Here is a 20,032-nt window from a genome sequence, read left to right as displayed (position 1 = left end):
TAAGATGTTATATTTCTTCATAATGTTACAATGTTATTCCTTGAAAATTTCAGCTTTTTTCTCATTAGATGACGACCTTTCTCTCTTAATATTTTGACTTTATTCTTGTAAAATTACTGCTGGTGTTTCCATTTTTGCTGTTTTTTTTTCTTGTGAAATTATCTTTTTAGAATGTGTTGTAGGCCAACCAAGATATTGGAATAACAGATCATTTTATACTGTTTTATTTTAGTTTGATTTAACCAGGAAAAGTACTACTAAATTATAAAATATTACAAAATGTAAACAAATTAGCAATCAATTCTATGTACATGGATATGTGTACTTTATTGCATTTTTTTTTAATTTAGCAATAGACAAATATTTTTAAAATATTACCAAATAAAATAACTGCAAATTACTGTATATGAGCAAAATATTTAGTTAATACTTTGTAATATAAAATAATATACAAAATTATGTACGTGTAATTTGTTGCTAGTTTTTATTTTGTAATATTTTATTACAAAATATTTTAGCATATATGTGTTTAACTTCTTATTTTGTAATTTATTGCCTTATTTTATTTTGTAATATTTTATGTTACAAAATATCTGATCATATTTTTTGTGAACTATTTGAATATGTATGTTGTCCAGTAAGAGTAGGTAGAGTCGTCCTGGATTATCCCAAAATAAAAATTAAAAAAATCAACTTTATTTGTCATCAAAAGCAGCTGACAATATAATAAAACACTGATGTTAAAACATTAAAAAATATTGTTAAAAAAAAGACATGAATAAGCTAAAAATCATTTTGGGGCAGGGCGAAACCGATAAAAATACAACTTACAGTACATGACTTTAGCCAACATCAACCCGAGTTAAAAACTGCTGTAATGTAAAAAATAAAAAAAATAATTTAAAAAGTCAAATAAAATAGTGTAAAATAGTTAGATGTGAAATCTCCGTCGCGTCTTTTACGTGTCGTCAAGGATTGGGAGCCAAAATGTCTGTGAAGAGTCCAACAAGAGAGAATTAGAACCAACCTGAATCGCAATACAGTATAAACTAACATAAGAATGAAAAATAGCAGTACAGCTGCCGTAAATGCTCCAATTAACAGCTCTATTCAATTTACCGCCTCCTTTTGTCACCGGGTGTCTGGTCTATAACCGCCAGGGTCACTTATTAGCGCCAGGTCAAAAAACATTGGCAGCTGTGGCTGTAGGAAATCTCCTCCCGATGTCACAATGTATTAACTCCACAAGATTTGAAGTGTCTAGCTCTGCGTGCGCTTTCAAATGTTGCAATGCGGTTGTTGTGAAAGTCATGCATGTTGCGCTTTGCCGCACTGTTGTTCACAATGAACATCATCAGCGCTATAAATGCTGGCTGAGCAGTTGGCTATTACAACATCGGTTCTCTTGCTGCTGTGAACTTATAAAATTGACTACAAATACAAACATGACAATTAAAAGAAAATATTTATTCATATACACACAATATAATTTGAATACATATTATACACACATAATATGGATACATATTTTATTTTTAATGGATACATTTTAATATTTTTACTTATATTATTAATGTATTTATATTATTAATAAATTGAAAGAAAAATATTTATTCATATATAATGTGAATAAATACTATTTATAATAGTAATACATATTTTAATTGACTAATTTTAGCATTTGTATTTATATAAAAAAATTTGATTAAATTTAAAAATATTTGTAAAATTATACAAATTATAAAATATTTGTGAAATAGTTCTAATTGATTAATTTTAGTAATAGCTTTTGCGTATCTGTCCAGACCCACGGGCCACCATGTCTCACCACTTATCACCTGCTTCCAATTAACATCCCGGCTATAATGAGAGCATTTACGGTATTTGTCCCAATGGTTTGCGTCCACGGTGCATCATCTCACCATGTTGGTGCAGGCGGTGGCAAAGGTCATGTATCTGGGGTTAAACTGGATGGCGCTGATGGGCCCTGGATGTTTCCCGTCCAGCACAGCCACCTTCATCCCGTTGTCAGTATTCCAAACATGGACTCTCCCATCCTCGGAGCCTAAAAGCACGAGGAGAGAGGTTGTCGCAAGGCACACATCTCACGGAGGCAGAAGAATATATGAAGCAGAGGAGATGACCTATCATCACAAACTGGGAGTCCGGGGTGAAGCACGCCTCCAGGGTTAAACCTCTGCTGTTGTTGTAGCCCTTCACATCAGCAAGAACATACTTCAGCATCACATTTCCACTCCTGTGTGTATTTATCCGTCTTGAATAAAGTGTAAGCATGCGTAGCAAGTTGCTGGAAACCAATAAAAGCGTGACGTGAGCTTTGTGGCCTTACGGAGAACGTGTGCATCATATCTCCACTGAAAGCATTGAGGATGCAAATCATCCCTCCGTTGGTGGAGATGAGAATCTGCTTGCCGTCGTTGCTGAACTTCAGCCCGCTCCAGACGCAGTTCCGATGCAGCCTCAGCTCGAACGACTTAAACGGACCCTTTGCACCGCAACAAATCCCGATTCAACATTCACGACGTCTTACTGACTCCATTTCCATGCAAGGTACCTTGTCGAAGGCGCGCACGTCATACAGCTTAATGGTCTGCGATTCCACCCCCACGGCAAAAATGAGCCCGTCTGGGTCAAAGGAACAAATAGGTCTGCCCAGGGGGTCTGTTAGACCCTGAAAAACACAAATACTTCATGATAGTAATAGTCCTGCACTGGGGTTGCATTGAGTTCAGTCAAACTCTTACTGAATTGTGAATTCTTGTGAAAGGTTTATCTTAATTGAGGTTGCACTGGAAAAAAAGGAAGCCAACTCAGGCAAGATAAACGCTTTGTAAGGTGAGACATGCTGTAAAGGACGTAAAAAAGGCTAAAAACTACCCTAAAAATAAAATAAATAATAATATAAATTGTAATAATTGTAATAATAAATAAATTGCAAAAATATAACATTTTGTATAAGAGATGAACATCTGATATGCGTATAAGTGTTTATATGCATGGTATTAATATATATTTCAATTGGATTCAGAATATGTAATCTCAGAAATATCGTTATTGTATAAATGCAAATTAATTGTAAAAAAATATATATACATTATAATATATTAATTATATTGATATTTCGATATCTGATATGTTTCAAATATTGACATGCCTATTGATAAATATTCCAATTATATTCATATGTAATCACAGAAATGTTGTGTTACCGTATGAATGCAAATAAATTACAAAAAATAAGAAATATATTTTTCAATATCTGATGTTCCAAACATTTATATGCATGTTATTATTATTCATGACATTATTATTTTATTTATTTATTATTCTTTGATGTAGTCAGAAAAAGATATAATCATTATAAATGCAAATAAATAACAGGATGTATTTGTTGTATATTAGATGTTTTAATATCTCATATGTTTCAAGTATTTATATGCACATTATTAATATTATGATTTTTTTTATTTTTGTTACAATAACCATAGAAATATACAAATATATGACTGCATATGAATCACAGAATTGTTTTCTCATTTTAATCCGTATTGCTTTTGAATATCTAATATATTTGTATGTATTTTACTGTTGTTATATCAGGACTGGTTTGCTCGTGTGTGTGTGCGCTTTCACACTGTATTACTCACCTGAGAGTTCTCAGAGCGCAGATCCCAGATGCGTATGGTCTTATCCAGGGATCCTGATATGAACATGTCTTCCACTGGTGACATGGACAGAGCAATAACTCTGGAAAGCAGCATCGGGAAGAAACATAGTGGTGTGAAAAAGTGTTTGCCGCCTTCCTGATTTCTTATTTTTTTGTATGTTTGTCACACTTAAATGTTTCAGGTCATCAAACTAATTTAAATATTAGTCAATGACAACACAACTGAACACAAAACGCAGTTTTTACATGAAACTTTTTATTATTAAGGGAGAAAAAAATCCAAACCTACATGGCCCCAAATGGCGAAAATGAACCTTCCCAGGAGTGGCCGTCGAGCCAAAATGACCCCAAGAGCGCAGTGACGACTAATCCAAGAGGTCACAAAAGACCCCACAACAACATCCAAAGAACGGCAGGCCTCACTTGCCTCAGTTAAGGTCAGTGTTCATCACTCCACCATAAGAAAGACACTGGGCAAAAACAGCCTGCATGGCAGAGTTCAAACACCAAAACCACTGCTGAACAAAAAGAACATTAAGGCTCGTCTCAATTTTGCCAGAAAACATCATGATGATCCCCAAGACCTTTGGGAAAATACTCTGTGGTCTGACGAGACAAAAGTTGAACTTTTTGGAAGGTGTGTGTCCCATTTCATTTGGCATAAAAGTAACACAGCATTTCAGAAAAAGAACAGTAAAATATGGTGGTGGTAGTGTGATGGTCTGGGGCTGTTTTGCTGCTTCAGGATCTGGAAGACTTGCTGTGATAAATAGAACCATGAATTCTGCTAAAGGAGAATGTCCGGCCATCTGATGGTGACCTCAAGCTGAAAGCAACTTGGGTTCTGCAGCAGGACAATGATCCAAAACACACCAGCAAGTCCACCTCTGAATGGCTGAAGAAAAACAAAATGAAGACTTTGGAGTGGCCTAGTCCAAGTCCTGACCTGAATCCTATTGAGATGCTGTGGCATGACCTTAAAAAGGCGCTTCATGCTGGAAAACCCTCCAATGTGGCTGAATGACAACAATTCTGCAAAGATGAGTGGGCCAAAATTCCTCCACAGCGCTGTAAGAGACTCATTGCAAGTTATGGCAAACACTTGATTGCAGTTGTTGCTTCTAAGTGTGGCCCAACCAGTTATTAGGTTTAGGGGGCAATCACTTTTTCACACGGGGCCATGTAGCTTTGGATTTTTTTTCCCTTAATAATAAAAAGTTTCATTTAAAAACTGCATTTTGTGTTCAGTTGTGTTGTCATTGACTAATATTTACATTTGTTTGATGATCTGAAACATTTAAGTGTGACAAACATGCAAAAAAAAAAGAAACCAGGAAGGGGTAAACACTTTTTCACACCACTGTATTAAATTGAAAAAAAAAAAAAAACCCACACATTTTAGGCAGGAAACATTCTGTTAGTTTTGACCAAAATGAAGAAAAAGACTTCAACAGTAAATAAAACAGATTGTACTTGACTCACAACTCACCTTGCAGTGTGACCTCGGAAATATCTGATGTACTTGTTGTCAGTCAGCGACAGATAGCGGATCGTATCTGCAGGTCACAAAGAAACATTTGAAAATATTTTCATATTTATTTTTTTTTCTTTAATACAGTGTCCATTGCCCTAAACGTGCAGGTCAGACAACAAGAATAACTGAAACCTGGCGTGTAGCGAATGTAGAGTCTATACTTATACAATAAAAATAATAATTAGGGGTGTCACAAGGTTTTGTGTCACAAGATCTTGCGAGATTAAAACGTGACAAGAGTTCTCGTTCCGACAAAAACTGCATCGCGATAATAAAATAAACGCATCACACCATAAATATGAATAACCGGCTAGAAGAGGGTTCAAGTTGTGCATTGCTTTCAGCAAGTAGACGCTTCATAGAACAACATTGGACAGAATGAGACCTTGTGTCAGTCATATAGTCGCTTTGTTTCTGTAGGGGGAGGCGGGGCCGCTAGCATACACACAAAGCAAAAGAGTGGCGCTTCATGGGGAGCAATGCAAGGTAACGCAGTAGAAGTTAGGAGGGAAAAAGGTGCCTGCAAAGCCAAATGCCACAGCCCCCCACGTGGGAATATTAATAATGAGCAAGGTCAGCCCTCCAACACGAATGAGCCAGTATGCCAAGGTGGTAGCAGCAACATAAAAGGCAACAAAACACCAGAAGAACCTTCGTCCCGACAGTCAGCACCCACTGAGACGTTTGGTCGGGAAGTAAATACAGCAAATACAACGGAACAGCGCAGAATTACGCGTGTTCACAGAAAGACATTGCAAAAGAAACGCTGCCATTTAATACAGTTGAAAAGCCAGCATTTCAATAAATGCTGCAAATGTTTGACAGACAGGCCGGGACAGGTATTGACTGGGAGAAAATACATGCCACAAATGCCAATTGCACAACTTTACAGAGTGAAAAATGGCATATTAAAGAAAGTATTGCATTATTATGACATATTACTACTATATACTGTATTATCATAACATCAGTGGGTTTTTTTGGTCTCAAAGAATGTTGACAATAATACTGTTTATTGTCAATTTGTGAGACAAACATTTCAAAACGCACCTGCATTGTTTTGCGACTCGGCTTTTTTCATTGTACTTTTCTTTAAATTCATGTTAAAATCTTGTCTTCTTCTCACCCCTATTCATAATATTTATATTTCAAAGAAATTTCCATTATATTATGTGCAAATGGCAGTAGTACAGTAAAAAAAAATGTACAAGTGCAAAAACAATAGCAGATAAAAGTGCAATGCTGATGGATGAGTTAAACATAAGACAGTAGTGCACGATAAAAGTATAAAAAATACCGTACAGTATGTGGAATCTGAAATACAGTCAATCGCTACTACTACTACTTCTATGTATTGTTGTGCTACGTTACCATCCAGTTTATTGGAAGTGTAGATGACGTTCTGGGAATCTCCATGTGTGTAACGGATCAGGTCTACACCATACTTCTTGCTGTACAGGGTCTGAATGGGCCTGGTATTAAAAACATCAGCAAAATAGAAATGTAACATAATCTGACATCAATACTACAATGAAAACAACACGTAACCACACTTTCATTTTATTATTAGCCACAATTTATGTTTATTCTATTTTTTTAAAGAAACATCTGTAATATTACAAGAATTAAAATGTGCTTTTTTTATTTAGAAAAAGTAGTAACACTATAAGAATTAAATTGTATTTTTTTAAAGAAAAAAATTAACATAATTAAAATGTGCTTTTTTTTAAATAAAGTTATAATACTGTAAGAATTAAATTGTATTATTTTCAAAGAAAAAAATGTAATATTACAAGGATTAAATTGTGTATGTTTTTTTTTTTTTTTTTAGAAAAAAGTTAATACTAAAAGAATTCAATTGTATTTTTTTAAGAAAAAAATGTAATATTACAAGAATGTTTTTTGGGTTTTTTTTTTTAAAGAAAAAAGTTGTAATACTATAGAATAAAATTTTATTTTTTTTATCGGAAAAAAATGTAATACAATAATTAAATTGTGCTTATTTTTTTTAAGAAAAAAGGTTTTAACACTATAAGAATTAAATTGTATTTTTTAAAGAAAAAAAATGTAATATTACAAGAATTACATTGGGCTTTTTTTTCTTTAAAAAATACAATTGAATTCTTATAGTGTTAAAACCTTTTTTAAAGTTTTTAATGAAAAAAATGTAATATTACAAGAATTACATTGGGCTTTTTTTTTCTTTAAAAAAGTTGTAATACTAGAAGAATTAAAACTGCTGTCATCGAGAAAAAAGTTGTAATATTACGAAAAATTAAAATTGTACGATAATGCCTTAGTTAATGAGAGAATGAGAATAAAACTGTCATAATTATATAATTATGTAGTGTTTGAATAAATTGTCGTTTTAGTCTAAATAAAACTGACATACAAAAACAACTAAGTCTAACTGACTATATGATAAATAAAAAGGACGTGAATGAGAGCCAAAAGTAGTTTTTGCTTAGTCTGTGTTTTATTCTGATTATACTCACGAGCAACAAATTAAAGGCAAAATCATTAAATGTATCAAACATTTTAACGTAAAAAGTATCCACAACAGTATCAGTATTGGCAAAGCCAAACCGGATTTATTTGGATTCGGATCGATGCCAAAATTTGCAGTGCCGCCCACCCCGACAAACTACCAGGCACGATAATAAACACGAGAACAAACACATTGTTCAATGGCTCAGTCACACACAGTGTAGTGTTTTAGATAGAAGTATGAGAGGTGGACATTCCCAGTGCTTACTTACTTTCCTCGGACAATGTCATACAACACAATGCGGTCGTCGTCGCTGCTTGAGATGGCATTTTCGCCGTTTGGACTGTAGTCTAAACAATTGACTTTCTCGGAATTTTCTCGGTAGGTCCTTGCAACCCTGAAGCTCCTTAACGCGCTGTCCGTGAGCTTCATGTTTCACAATGTCAGCGCATATAAAATTAAAAACAATTTACGCGATAATGTGCGTGGTTCTTTGCCTTATTTGGTCCATTGTTTCAAGGTACTGTCGAGCATAACATTCATTTTGGGATACATCTATCGGCCAACAATCTATCCCTCCAAAAATGTGCTTTAGCCATTAGTATGTTTGATGTGGTTACAGCTATGTCGTAAAAAGGTGGGACCTTTTCGGTTTGGCTAACATTATGGACAGCGGGCTTTTTCTGTCACCAAAACAAGCCTACCAGAAAATACCAGAAAATGACGTCACAAAACAGGAAGTAAAAGGAGTAAAACAAATTTTGAAGGTCATAAATACTCTCGATCACTACAAATAAATGATGCTCCATCCTTTATATGATATCAGTTAAATATTATTTTAATTCTATAATCTATATCATATTATTTTCTTTTTCAATTGTTTGTATTTTCAATTTCAGTTACTGGGTAAATATCAAATTAACTGCGCAAATTGGACAAACTGTAAATATACAATTAAGTGTTCGTTTTCTCTATAAAACAATACAAACAACAAAAAATGAAGCTATGCCAGGATATTATTGGATATATTTCTTATAATGTATTGTAGCTAGTGTTCGATTAAAAGATCAATTCTGGTTTCTGTCTTTATATTTCTAATGCAGCAATAATTTACGAGTAGTTACGAAAAATACTGCATAGTACGATGTTATTGCGGTTTTAAATACTTTACGACAAAATATTTACTCTGGAAGGAATAACCCGGAAGTAGCTAAATGCTAGGCTATCTTGTGACCAATGTTAATGTTGTTTACTTGCGATGTTGTGCGGTTTAAACTGACACGATGAACAGCTGTAGAAGAACTTTATTAACGGGTAACTGGAGCTCCGGTTTGAACACCTTCATATCACTCGTAAAAACACGGACAAGTTGTCGCCGGTGTTCGGCGGCGGCATCGTGCCTCAGCCGGGGTCAGGCTACTGTCGCCGCAAAGCAAGCTCCAGCCGCCGACAACGGAGAGAAACGTCGGCTTCGAGCCATAGACCTGGCCCGAAAGCTCCAGCAGGAGAAGTCCAATGCCCAGGCGGCTGAAGCCCCGGTGTTCGGCGTGCAGAAGAAGGTCTTGGAGTTGAAAAAGTTCAGTCTGCAGCTTCAGAATGTTCATCCCAACGTGCTGGCGAAGCACCTCAGCAGAAGCGTGTTGTACCAGAACCAGCACGTGGTCCTTGTCAACAAACCCTACGACGTTCCCGTCAGAGGTAACCAAAATTCACTGCACTCACTTTTGCTTTTAAGTGGTGTTAAGCGGCATCTATTGTCAGATTCTAGCGGGGAGACGTCTATCTCCTCTGTGCTTCCCGTCCTGTCCAAAATGATGGACGGGATGAAGGTCAGGTCTGACTCTCAGCTGCTGCCATGTCTGGGACTGGAGAAGGAGGTGACTGGTGTTCTCCTCTTGGCGAAGAGTGAAAAAGCAGTGGAGCACATACAAGAACTCCACAGAAATAATCAAGTGCAGAGAAAATATTGGTAAGTTTCACTTGGGGAACAAATTTGATCATCTTCAAATGACATAAATGTATTTAAGTAGTAAAAAGTCTATGTATTGGCCACCGTCGCTCCTCAGGATCGTCACAGTGGGTGTACCGGTGCCGTCTGAGGGCATGATCGACATTCCCATGATAGAAAGAGAAGTCACTGGTTCCCAACCTCACTTCAAGGTAGGCCAACTCACCTTACCGGTATGATTATCGGCTACACCAGAGGTGTACAAAGTGCGGCCCCGGGGGCCATTTGCAGCCCGCGGCACATTCGAAAAGTATAATTATCAAGGAAACTAAATTTAAAAAATAAATCAGCAGTAATAAAAAAAAAAAAGGTACAAATATTAAGGGAAAAAAGTTTAAATCTAACGAGAAAGTGTCGGTTTGACAAATTACCATTGAAAGGCTTTAAAGTATTTAAGGGCATAATATTATGAAAAACAAACAGCAACAAATAAAGTTGTAGTTTTTGGAAAATTAGGCTCCCGAAAATGTTAGAACACAAATAAAGTCAAAGTATTATGGGAATAAAGTCATAATTATGAGAAATAATGCACAAGAAGAAAGTTTAGACCGGAAAAAAAACATTTGTTACAAGAATACAATCAAAAGTTGTAATCTAACGAGAAAAAGTTGTTTTGAAAAATTAATATTGAAAGGAGGTTTTAAAATCATATTATGTTAAACAAACAGCAAATAAAGTTGTCATTTTTGGAAAATTAGGTTGCCAAAAAAGTTTGTAATAATAACCATGAAGCCTTATGGGGATAATGTCATAATTACGAGAAAACAAATTACAAAAAGAAAGTTGAAATTTGAAAAAAAAACAGCTGTCATTTTACAAGAATAAAATCAAAATATTAAGAGGGGGAAAAAGTATACATTTTACGAGAATACACTCGTAATATGATGAGGAAAATGTCACTGTCACTGTCATCATCCAATGCACAGCATCGTCTCCCGACAGAAGAGCAGTTTCATTGGCAGATTACTATCACTGCTCTGCTCCACCGACAGAATGAGCAGATCATTCCTCCCCCACGCCATGCGACTTTTCAACACAACAGAGGGGGAGTGGTAAAAACACAACGGACTGGACTTATTATGTATTATTATTATTTATTATTGAAATTGATATGTTACATGTTTATTTGTTGTTATTCTATTTTATTTTTCCTAACTCTCCAAGATAGAGTTGAAATATTACAGAAAAAATTATTTTTTTTTTACAAAAATGGCCCTTGCATCCTTTCAGTTTTTAGTATGTGGCACTCGGTAGAAAAAGTTTGGACACCCGTGGCCAACACGGTCGTTTTCGTCACATTCCATTCCGTTTCAGATGGCTTTAAGCCCTGTCTACAGAATGAACGAAGAAGGCAGTGGTGTAACTAAAATGCGAGGCCATCGCCAAGCCCTTCCTGCCGTCACAAAGTACCGAGTCCTGGACAGCAGCGCTGGCTGCAGCCTTGTGGAGCTCCAAGCACTTACTGGTATGACCTCTGATACGATACTTAAGACTGTGCAGCGTCCAATCCATGTGGTGTCTTCTTCCCACAGGAGTGAAGCACCAGATGAGGGTCCATATGGCGTTTGCGCTGGCATGCCCCATTTTGGGTGACCACAAGTACTCGCACTGGAGCAAACTGGCACCACAGGTAGTGTCATTTATGGAAAGCAAACCTTTTTTGCCACGCAGCCATAATATATGAACATTAAATACGTATATCCCTCCTGCAGAAACTGCCGGAACGCGTGCTGGGGAAGCTGCGCCTTGAACAGAGCAAGGTCCGGCACGTCCCACTCCACTTGCACGCTCGACAGCTGACACTGCCGGGACCCGATAACACCACCATCAGGGTGTCATGCCCGCTGCCTAAATTTTTCAAACAAACACTCAGTCAACTGAATTTAACATTTCCTAATGAAAAAGATGACAAATAACATTTGCTCTTGCTATTTTGTCCTTATGTCTATGACTGTTTGAATTGGATCTAGATGCTATATTGCCTTTTTTTTTTTTTTTAATAAATGAATGTAAATGCATGTGTGGTTGCATCATAAAAGGCCAGTTCCTAGATTTGTTATGAGAATATGGATGGCGTGTACACTACTCTAAAAGAGTACATTTTGCCTCACAACAGAGTGCAAAGAGTACTTGAATCAGAAGTGTGACTTTTTGCGAGTAGTTTTTTTTTGGACTGTTGATTCACTTGCATGAATACTCGGGGTGTCACGACTCAGGAGACACCCAACTTCCGAGACGACCGAGATTGGGTCCACGAAAATAGGACGATATTTTAACATTAACTTTAAGAAAAGTACAATAAAAGAATACAGCTGTCATATGATTAAAAATTCTGGTCAAATTAATCAGTTTACAAATTAATCATGATTAATCACCATTTGTGTGAGAAATGGGGCCTTTTGACTGTTTTTTTTTTTTAAAACAAAAATATAAATGACAGGACAGAATTTTATATACAGTATTTGCGTCCGTTAACATCTCCAAATGAAATTGAAAATTTTATCATGCTAAAAAGATACCACATGTCTGAAAATCTAGTCTTTATAGTAGCAGAACATCTGAGTTGCGGTCAAAGACACCACGTAATATTTTGTTGAATTCAGTGTTTTGAGTGGAGATGTATTTCATGGGATTTCCGAGCATACTTAAATGCAGCAAAATGTACTCCTGCCGTAGAAGTTCTGCTAGTGTGTGCTAAGAATATTTACTTATTGTTTTTCTGTCTTTCTGTTTATTTAGACCACATATACACGCAATTAAGACGTTGTTTTCTTGTGACAATGAGAAAGTGTCGTCCTGAGGAGGACTATGAGACTGTTTGCGAGCTGGAGAATCTAATAAGTGGTTGGGCCACCCTTAGCGGCAACAACTGCAATCAAGCGTTTGTGATAACTTGCAATGAGTCTCTTACAGCGCTGGGGGGGAATTTTGGCCCGCTCATCTTTGCAGAATTGTTGTCATTCAGCAACATTGGAGGGTTTTCCAGCATGAAGCGCCTTTTTAAGGTCATGCCACAGCATCTCAATAGGATTCAGGTCAGGACTTGGACTAGGCCACTCCAAAGTCTTCATTTTGTTGTTCTTAAGCCATTCAGAGGTGGACTTGCTGGTGTGTTTTGGATCATTGTCCTGCTGCAAAACCCAAGTAGGTTTCAGCTTGAGGTCACCAACAGATGACCGTACATTTTCCTTCAAGATTTTTCGGTAGACCGCAGAATTCGTGGTTCCATTTATCACAGCAAGTCTTCCAGGTCCTGAAGCAGCAAAACAGCCCCAGACCATCACACTACCACCACCATATTTTACTGTTAGTGTGATGTTCTTTTTCTGAAATGCTGTGTTACTTTTACGCCAGATGTAATGGGACACACACCTTCCAAAAAGTTCAACTTTTGTCTCGTCAGACCACAGAGTATTTTCCCAAAGGTCTTGGTGATCATCAAGATGTTTTCTGGCAAAACTGAGACGAGCCTTAATGTTCTTTTTGTTCAGCCGTGGTTTTGGTCTTGCAACTCTGCCATGCAGCCTGTTTTTGCCCAGTGTCTTTCTTATGGTGGAGTCATGAACACTGACCTTAACTGAGGCAAGTGAGGCCTGCAGTTCTTGGATGTTTTTGTGGGTCTTTTGTGACCTCTTGGATGAGTCGTCGCTGCGCTCTTATGGTTGGCCGGCCACACCTGGGAAGGTTCCCCACTGTTCCATGTTTTGGCCATTTGTGGATAATGGCTCTCACTGTGGTGCGCTGGAGTCCCAAAGCTTTAGAAATGGCTTTATAACCTTTTCCATACTGATAGATCTCAATCTCAGTTATTTTTTAATGGGGGGCACTTTTTCCCCCACACAGGGCCATGTAGGTTTGGATGTTTTTTCTCCCTTAATAAAAAGTTACATTTAAAAACTGCATTTTGTATTCAGTTGTGTTGTCACTGACTGATATTTACATTTGTTTGATGGTCTGAAACATTTAAGTGTGACAAATATGCAAACAAATAAGAAATCAGGAAGGGGGCAAGCACTTTTTCCACACCACTCTACATGGTGTTGGAATTGCACTGCTGTTGATGTGTTCAGATCAGAATAAAGTTATGAAAGAGCGGCAGACTGTGGGGACACTATTGTGTCTATGTGCCATCATAACAAAGACATGGTGCACATGCGTTAATTACGCAAAACATTTTAAGGTAATAAATTATTTATTGCCATTAACGCATCATTTTTCACAGACCTAAAAAAGCCTTATAAGAAACAAATATGGCAGGACAAACTTTTACTTAACTGCGTCACAAAACAATGCAGGTGCATTTTGAAACGTTTGTCCCACAAATTTACGCTAAACGATATTATTGTCAACATTATTGGAGATCACATAAACCCCAAATGTTATGATTATATAATGTTATAATAATGCAATATTTTCTTTAATATGTAATTTTATTTTTCACTCTGTAAAGTTGTGGAATTGGTATTTTCTCACAGGCAATACCTGCTGTCTGTCAAACATTTGCAGCAGTTCTTGAAATGCTGGCTTTTTCACCTGTATTAAAGAGCAGCATTTCTTTTGCGATGCCTTTCTGTGGTCCGTTGTATTTGCTGTATTTACTTTGCCGACCACACGCCTCAGTTAGTGTTTACTGTGGGGGCGAAGGTTCGGCATCTCAATGTGTATCGTTTTTTGTTTTTTTACCGTCTACATTTTTGGAGACCAAATAAGCCACTACTGTTATAACATACCATAATACTGCAATAGCTCCTTTAATGTCATCTGTTGTAAAGTTGTGCAACGGTTGTTTGTGACATGTATTATCTCACGCGGTCTAACGTTTTCAGCATTTCTTGATATGCTGGCTTTCCAACTGTATTTAAGAGCAACATTCGTTTTGCGATGACTTGCTGTGAACGCACACAATTTTGCGTTGCTCCGTGTGTATTTGCTTTGTCGACCAAACATCCCGGTGAGTGTCGACTGTTGAGACGAAGGCTCTGCATCTTGATGTGCATTCCCCCCCCCCCATATGGGAAAAGGGTCGGGTGGATGTGTTTGAGGTGAGCAAGTTTGTTCTCACGTTTTAATTGACAATTACTGTGTTGTTAATTTATTTATTTATTTTCCGGAGACAGTTTTCTACAGTTAATGGGAAATCTTGGCACGTTTAAATCTTGCGAGATCTTGTGACATCCCTAATGAACACTGAATAATGTGTAGACGAAAATGTTGAAAAATGCCTTTATGAGTCTCAATCACAGCCTTAGACTTGAGAAAAAAAGTTTTCCAGTCTCCTGAACGGACTACATTAGAGCATTTCACCTCGAGACAACTGAAGAGATCAAACACTTTGAAAACAGGCACCAGGTCGTCTTTATACATATCAACACAGAATACAAAAAAAAAGGTGAGCAGTGGTCCCTGCAAGACGGTTGAGATGATAACAAAACAAAACAAAACAAAAATGAAAAAAAATGAGGTTAAAGAAGAGTAAACGGTTAAATATCCTCATCTTGAAAAGACTTCATCACAGTCCTGGGTCGCTAACTGACTTAAATCACTTACTCACTCGTTCATTAGCGTTTCCATGTGATTGTTGAGTCGGCAAGTTCATCAAGTCATGATGGGGGGAGGACTGCGGGGTCAGCAATCGGTGACGGAATTCCAATATTCCTTTCGCTCTGAGTCAGTCCTCTTTCGCTCCTTTTTAGCTCTCGGAACCGGCGCCGATGATCTCCTGGATCTCTCGCACCACCAAGATGCGCACCAGCATTTGCTCCAACTGCTGAATGGAGAGGGGCTGAGAGGAGTACCACATGGGACTGTTTGGCGCCACGACGGGCTCCGGAGTCATGTAGTACGTGTCGTTGCGGCCTTTGACGCTTTGAGGGCTGCGACGAGGGGGAGGAGAGGAGTTACGGCTGGGGGGGAAATGCGTGCGATTATTTGTTGGCGTGTGACCCACCATTTGAAGAGATAAAAGTCATACAGCTTGATGGGACAACGGAGAGGATTCTCAAGATCTTCCACCTGCTCGTCGTACAAGTCTTCTGGGAAAAAAGGGGAAAAAAGCACACATCAGGTAGCAACATGACTACTAGTTCCAGTCTAAGTCTCAGGTGAGGTGAAGTCAAAACACCTTTATGTGAACTTTGGCCTTTCAGAAGGCGGATGGTGGTTGCTTTGTCCTTGGTGTGTGTGGGGTTCTTCCTGGTGTGTCTCAACACCTTGGAGAAGGCCACCCTCAGGTGTTGCTCAGCTGTCAGCAGACGAAAACACCTGTGGACCAAGCATTTTTTTTTTTATTTTTTTTTTTTAGCACCACCACATTTCCTTACTTATCTACTCAACTGAAGAGAGTACCAGGAATCTATTAGCGATGCACATTACAGGGATGCTGTCATTTGCACAAGTGCATTTTTTATGCAAGTATAAAAAGAAAACATATTTGTGCACTTTTCTTATAAGGATAATGAAACCAATATACTGTATAGTGGTGAAGGGTGTTTTTTACTCAACTGAAAAGAGTACCAGGCATCCATTAGAAGTAAAATGTTTATTAATACATGCTTATTAACTTGCTTTCATAATAATAACAACACGGGCTACTCTTGGGGGCCATAACCCACGACAAGCTAAAACTCAACTCTGAACCTCTGATGTCACTTCCTGTCCTCCACACATCTGTCCGCCCACCACTAAGGTACTCGAGGGAACATATTTACTGTGACACTACTCAAACAGGAGTTTTATTTACGTCTTAAAATGGCTTATTTACTCGTATTTCGTCTTATTAGGAAACAATTTAAAGCTGCCATTACAATACATTGAAGAGACGATAGCCACAGCAGGAAAAAAAGGAACTGCTAACATGTGAGTCTATGTTATCTTATTTATGTCCAATATGTCTTATTTTCTCTGATTATATCTACTATATTGGGTAATACAAATGTAAAAGTGGCTATAAGGGTGTTATTTCATGTCTAGAGGGCTCTAATGTTAAAAACCGTGTTTAGAAGATCATAAACAAATGTTCTATGCCTTAACAAAAACATTCCATATTGAATCCTACTTTGCGGAAATTAATTTATTGCAGTTAGATTTGGATGTAATTAACCGTGATAAATGGGGGGTCACCGTAAAGGTACATGTAACTAGAGCCTCCCACAAAAAAAAGGAGGTGTGGCGTTCATGTATTTAAGTGGACAATGCACCTAGATGGCATTTATTAGCGAGGAGGCCACAATATGAGGAAATAAAGTGAAATTCTCATAGAGGAAACTTACTTTGTGTTGAAGTACATTAGAGTTGTTAACAAGGTGCCAGGTGAATGTGCACCAAGCTGTTTACACTCCCACAGCATCTCCTCTGTCACATGACTGGGAATGATGTAACCTTGCAAGAGGACACAGAAAAACTTTGTCACCTCCTCGCATCCACACTAGATAGTGGACAAACGAGAGTGTTTCTTACCTAGATGATGCACGCTGGGCTTCCATCCAGTCAGGATTTTATGCAAGCTCTCACAGAAACGAGTGTAGTACGCATCGCAGAAAATATCGTCCACACGACCGTTTTCAAAGAGATACTATAAAGAAAGAAAAGTACAAAATAAACAAAACTTAAGATAACCACCTGTTGCAGTAACATGCGTTCAGGCTTGATCACAATTATTACCAACCTTCTGTATACACAAGAATACGTAATAGAGAACATCTGGAGCAAACTCCTCATCCTCTGTTCCTCGGGCCTCCTGCGTCATCAGGGAAAGACCCAAGTTCAGCTCGGCTACCGCGCTGGAGATCAAGTCTTCTTGAAAACGCAGCGGTTGGCGACCTGGACACACACCAGGAGATCGTTTTTACCAGTGTTCCTGTCTAAGTGTTTCCCCAATGCTTAGACCTTTGGAAATGCAGGGGGCGTGGCTTATTCCTATCGTTACCTTTCACAAACCTTATGTCGTCGACATAAGCGGTTGTTAACATAATAGCCATAGCTTGCGCATTTACTGGTGACTGTCGTCAGCGACATAAGGAGAATGGGTGATAATAAATTAATCATAAAAATCATATTTTTATAGAAATAATAAAAGGATGAATAAAATCCTAATATAATGGTAGGGGAAACCCTGAGATCTGCCAGCCGTGTTAAATTTGGAGACTGTCACATGGCTACAAGCCCACTTACGTCCGATGGGTGCGAGCTTTGTCTTGTCCTGCTTGATTAGCTCGGCATTTTTCCGCTTTACCCAAAGGCGCCACACCTCCAGGCCTTCTTCGGGCTTCAGAGAGACTGGAACTAGAATTTCTGTGGAGGGTTCGGCATTGCCCTCCGTCTCTCCTTGTGCCTGCACCACACAAACATAGTTCACTTCGTATGACTTCTTTCCACCAGCATGTCATCATGCAGCCACAACTGCACTGACCCAAATATATCACATATAAAGAAGACCCTTCTTTTTCTTTTTTTTTTAACAAAAATAAAATTCCACTGGATCAGTACAGTATGAGACTTAATACCCATCAGACGTCTCGATAACAACAAAGGGCTACAACTTTAGCAACATGATCTCATGGGAACCAATACAAGAGCTGCATCGGAACATTTGCCTTTACAAAGAGCCAATTTCAGCTGCCTGATGTGGATTTGGTTTTTGACCCAGTCAGAGAAGTACTGTATTAATGGCTGTAGTTTGCAATGGTATATATTTCTTATATTTGTCCTACTTATGCAGTGCATTTCTATATTACTGTTAACTGCAACCACGATATTAAACACACATTTCATCATCTATCTTAGGTGTATCCAAGGATGTATGTTTGCGGGGTGAGGGCGACCGATCTAACCTGAAGCTGCAGTTGTTGTTGTTCCTGTCCATCTTCTTGGCTCTGTTGCTGATTGGGGTCCCATATGTGTACTGACTGTGTCGTGTTGTAAGTCCCTCCTACGGTCTGCACAGCTACCGGGATGTGGATGTTCCCGTTCATAAACTGTGCGGGAAACAGTGTCTGTACTATCTCCTCCTGCGTCCCGCTCGACACGTCCGCAGACCTGGCCGAGGAGCCGGGCTTGCCATTGGCGGCGGCAAGTTGCACCGTGTTGTACGTCTCCTGCGGTATGGCGATGTGAGTCACACCCTGCTGCTGAGCGGTGGAGTACACGGGGATGGTCCACGTCTCCCCTGTGGGGCCCGTGATTGTCCCCGTGGCGCCGTACAGCTGAGTGCTGTCAACGGTGAGCAAATCGGGCCGCAGGGACACATAGCTTTGCTGCTGCCCTTGAGGGATGGCAATGACCGTGGCCACTTGCTGCCCCTGTGGGACGGCGTAGGACACCGTCAAAGGAGTGTCTACCTTGCGTTTCTTGACGGGTGGGAGGACAGAGGAGACGCTACTGGCCCGCCGGTCTGTCTCCCTGGGAGAGTTCTGTTGCTGGGAAGGAGATATGGCCTCTATGGTTTGGATGTGGATCTGTTGTCCATCTTGTAGCTGAATCTGCTGTCCTCCTTGTAGTTGGATCTGCTGTCCTCCCATTAGCTGAATCTGTCCATCTTGTAGCTGGATCTGTTGTCCCCCAGGGAGCTGAATGTGTTGACCACCCTGTAGCTGAATTTGCTGGATCTGCTGTCCATCTTGTAGTTGGATCTGCTGTCCGTCCTGTATCCGGATCTGCTGGATTTGCTGTCCATCTTGTATCTGGATCTGCTGTCCGTCTTGTAGCTGGATTTGTTGTCCGTCTTGTATCTGGATCTGCTGGATCTGTTGTCCATCTTGTAGCTGAATTTGTTGTCCGTCTTGTATTTGGATCTGCTGTCCGTCTTGTAGCTGGATCTGTTGTCCGTCTTGTAGCTGGATCTGCTGGATCTGTTGTCCGTCTTGTATCTGGATTTGCTGAATCTGCTGCCCGTCTTGTAGCTGAATCTGCTGACCGCCCTGAAGCTGAATGTGTTGGCCACCTGGGAGCTGGATCTGCTGCCCGTCTTGTAGCTGGATCTGTTGGCCAGCCTCGAGCTGAATATGCTGGCCGTCTGCTAGTTGTATCTGTTGTGTACCTTGCAGCTGGATTTGGTGCCCACTTGCCAACTGAATCTGTTGCTCTCCGCCCACAGCTGCTACCAGCTGTGCCTGAATCTGTCAAAACACATTAGGTTTGATGAGAACCCAGCTGCAGGGTGTCAGGCAAGCTTGAAAATGTACTTGGGATAGGTTATTGCGAGCGGTGTACAAAAGAGGGATTTCAAGCTCTGGCTTCCCAGTAGCCATGACTCCTGCTCGCCAGAGGCTGGGCCGCACTGTGTTGGTTTAGCAAGTAGACTCCTGACGCAAGGCAGTT

The 20,032-nt window shown here is 39.0% G+C and overlaps 3 protein-coding genes across 7 annotated transcripts in view; 1 reads left to right on the top strand and 2 right to left on the bottom strand.

Annotated features, from left to right (window-relative positions):
- Positions 1 to 549: 549 nt before the first annotated feature.
- On the bottom strand, positions 550 to 8,294 carry LOC129186837 (WD repeat-containing protein 82-like). The gene is made up of 9 exons (XM_054785503.1): positions 7,982 to 8,294; positions 6,594 to 6,694; positions 5,178 to 5,244; positions 3,669 to 3,768; positions 2,576 to 2,692; positions 2,351 to 2,506; positions 2,145 to 2,214; positions 1,923 to 2,065; positions 550 to 991 (listed from the first exon to the last, which is right to left on the bottom strand). The coding sequence occupies exons 1-9, from the start codon at positions 8,140 to 8,142 to the stop codon at positions 959 to 961; spliced, it is 948 nt and encodes a 315-aa protein (XP_054641478.1). The 5' UTR covers positions 8,143 to 8,294; the 3' UTR covers positions 550 to 958.
- LOC129186836 (pseudouridylate synthase RPUSD4, mitochondrial-like) lies at positions 7,698 to 13,601 on the top strand. The gene is made up of 6 exons (XM_054785502.1): positions 7,698 to 9,408; positions 9,472 to 9,679; positions 9,777 to 9,870; positions 11,033 to 11,183; positions 11,251 to 11,348; positions 11,431 to 13,601. The coding sequence occupies exons 1-6, from the start codon at positions 8,994 to 8,996 to the stop codon at positions 11,632 to 11,634; spliced, it is 1,170 nt and encodes a 389-aa protein (XP_054641477.1). The 5' UTR covers positions 7,698 to 8,993; the 3' UTR covers positions 11,635 to 13,601.
- A 1,454-nt stretch (positions 13,602 to 15,055) lies between these two features.
- Positions 15,056 to 20,032, bottom strand: part of LOC129186284 (transcriptional regulator QRICH1-like) — a 59,300-nt gene continuing 54,323 nt past the window's right edge. For 4 of the 5 annotated variants that reach the window (XM_054784378.1, XM_054784375.1, XM_054784376.1 and 1 more), the window contains exons 5-12: positions 18,547 to 19,830; positions 17,888 to 18,047; positions 17,382 to 17,536; positions 17,174 to 17,288; positions 16,987 to 17,095; positions 15,840 to 15,979; positions 15,666 to 15,750; positions 15,056 to 15,591 (exon numbers count right to left, since the gene is read on the bottom strand). In XM_054784378.1, coding sequence (XP_054640353.1) covers positions 15,408 to 15,591; positions 15,666 to 15,750; positions 15,840 to 15,979; positions 16,987 to 17,095; positions 17,174 to 17,288; positions 17,382 to 17,536; positions 17,888 to 18,047; positions 18,547 to 19,830 — 2,232 coding nt within the window. In that variant the 3' untranslated portion in view covers positions 15,056 to 15,407. The remainder of the gene's footprint in view (positions 15,592 to 15,665; positions 15,751 to 15,839; positions 15,980 to 16,986; positions 17,096 to 17,173; positions 17,289 to 17,381; positions 17,537 to 17,887; positions 18,048 to 18,546; positions 19,831 to 20,032) is intronic. The other variant, XM_054784379.1, reaches the window with a different exon arrangement.

Source organism: Dunckerocampus dactyliophorus, chromosome 8 (genome assembly GCF_027744805.1).
Source record: "Dunckerocampus dactyliophorus isolate RoL2022-P2 chromosome 8, RoL_Ddac_1.1, whole genome shotgun sequence".
Classification (NCBI taxonomy): domain Eukaryota; kingdom Metazoa; phylum Chordata; class Actinopteri; order Syngnathiformes; family Syngnathidae; genus Dunckerocampus; species Dunckerocampus dactyliophorus.
Note: the sequence above shows the minus strand (reverse complement) of the source record. Positions and strands in the feature narration are given on the sequence as shown.

What these genes read in the sequence shown, in the direction of transcription:
- LOC129186837 (XM_054785503.1), bottom strand. Translation starts at nt 8,142, where the DNA reads ATGAAGCTCACGGACAGCGCGTTAAGGAGCTTCAGGGTTGCAAGGACC. An exon ending in TATGACATTGTCCGAGGAAA is followed by an intron (nt 6,695 to 7,981) that starts GTAAGTAAGCAC and finishes TTTTAATACCAG; the next exon opens with GCCCATTCAGACCCTGTACA. An exon ending in TGCGCTCTGAGAACTCTCAG is followed by an intron (nt 2,693 to 3,668) that starts GTGAGTAATACA and finishes TGTGTTTTTCAG; the next exon opens with GGTCTAACAGACCCCCTGGG.
- LOC129186836 (XM_054785502.1), top strand. Translation starts at nt 8,994, where the DNA reads ATGAACAGCTGTAGAAGAACTTTATTAACGGGTAACTGGAGCTCCGGT. An exon ending in CAAGTGCAGAGAAAATATTG is followed by an intron (nt 9,680 to 9,776) that starts GTAAGTTTCACT and finishes GTCGCTCCTCAG; the next exon opens with GATCGTCACAGTGGGTGTAC. An exon ending in GGAGCTCCAAGCACTTACTG is followed by an intron (nt 11,184 to 11,250) that starts GTATGACCTCTG and finishes TTCTTCCCACAG; the next exon opens with GAGTGAAGCACCAGATGAGG.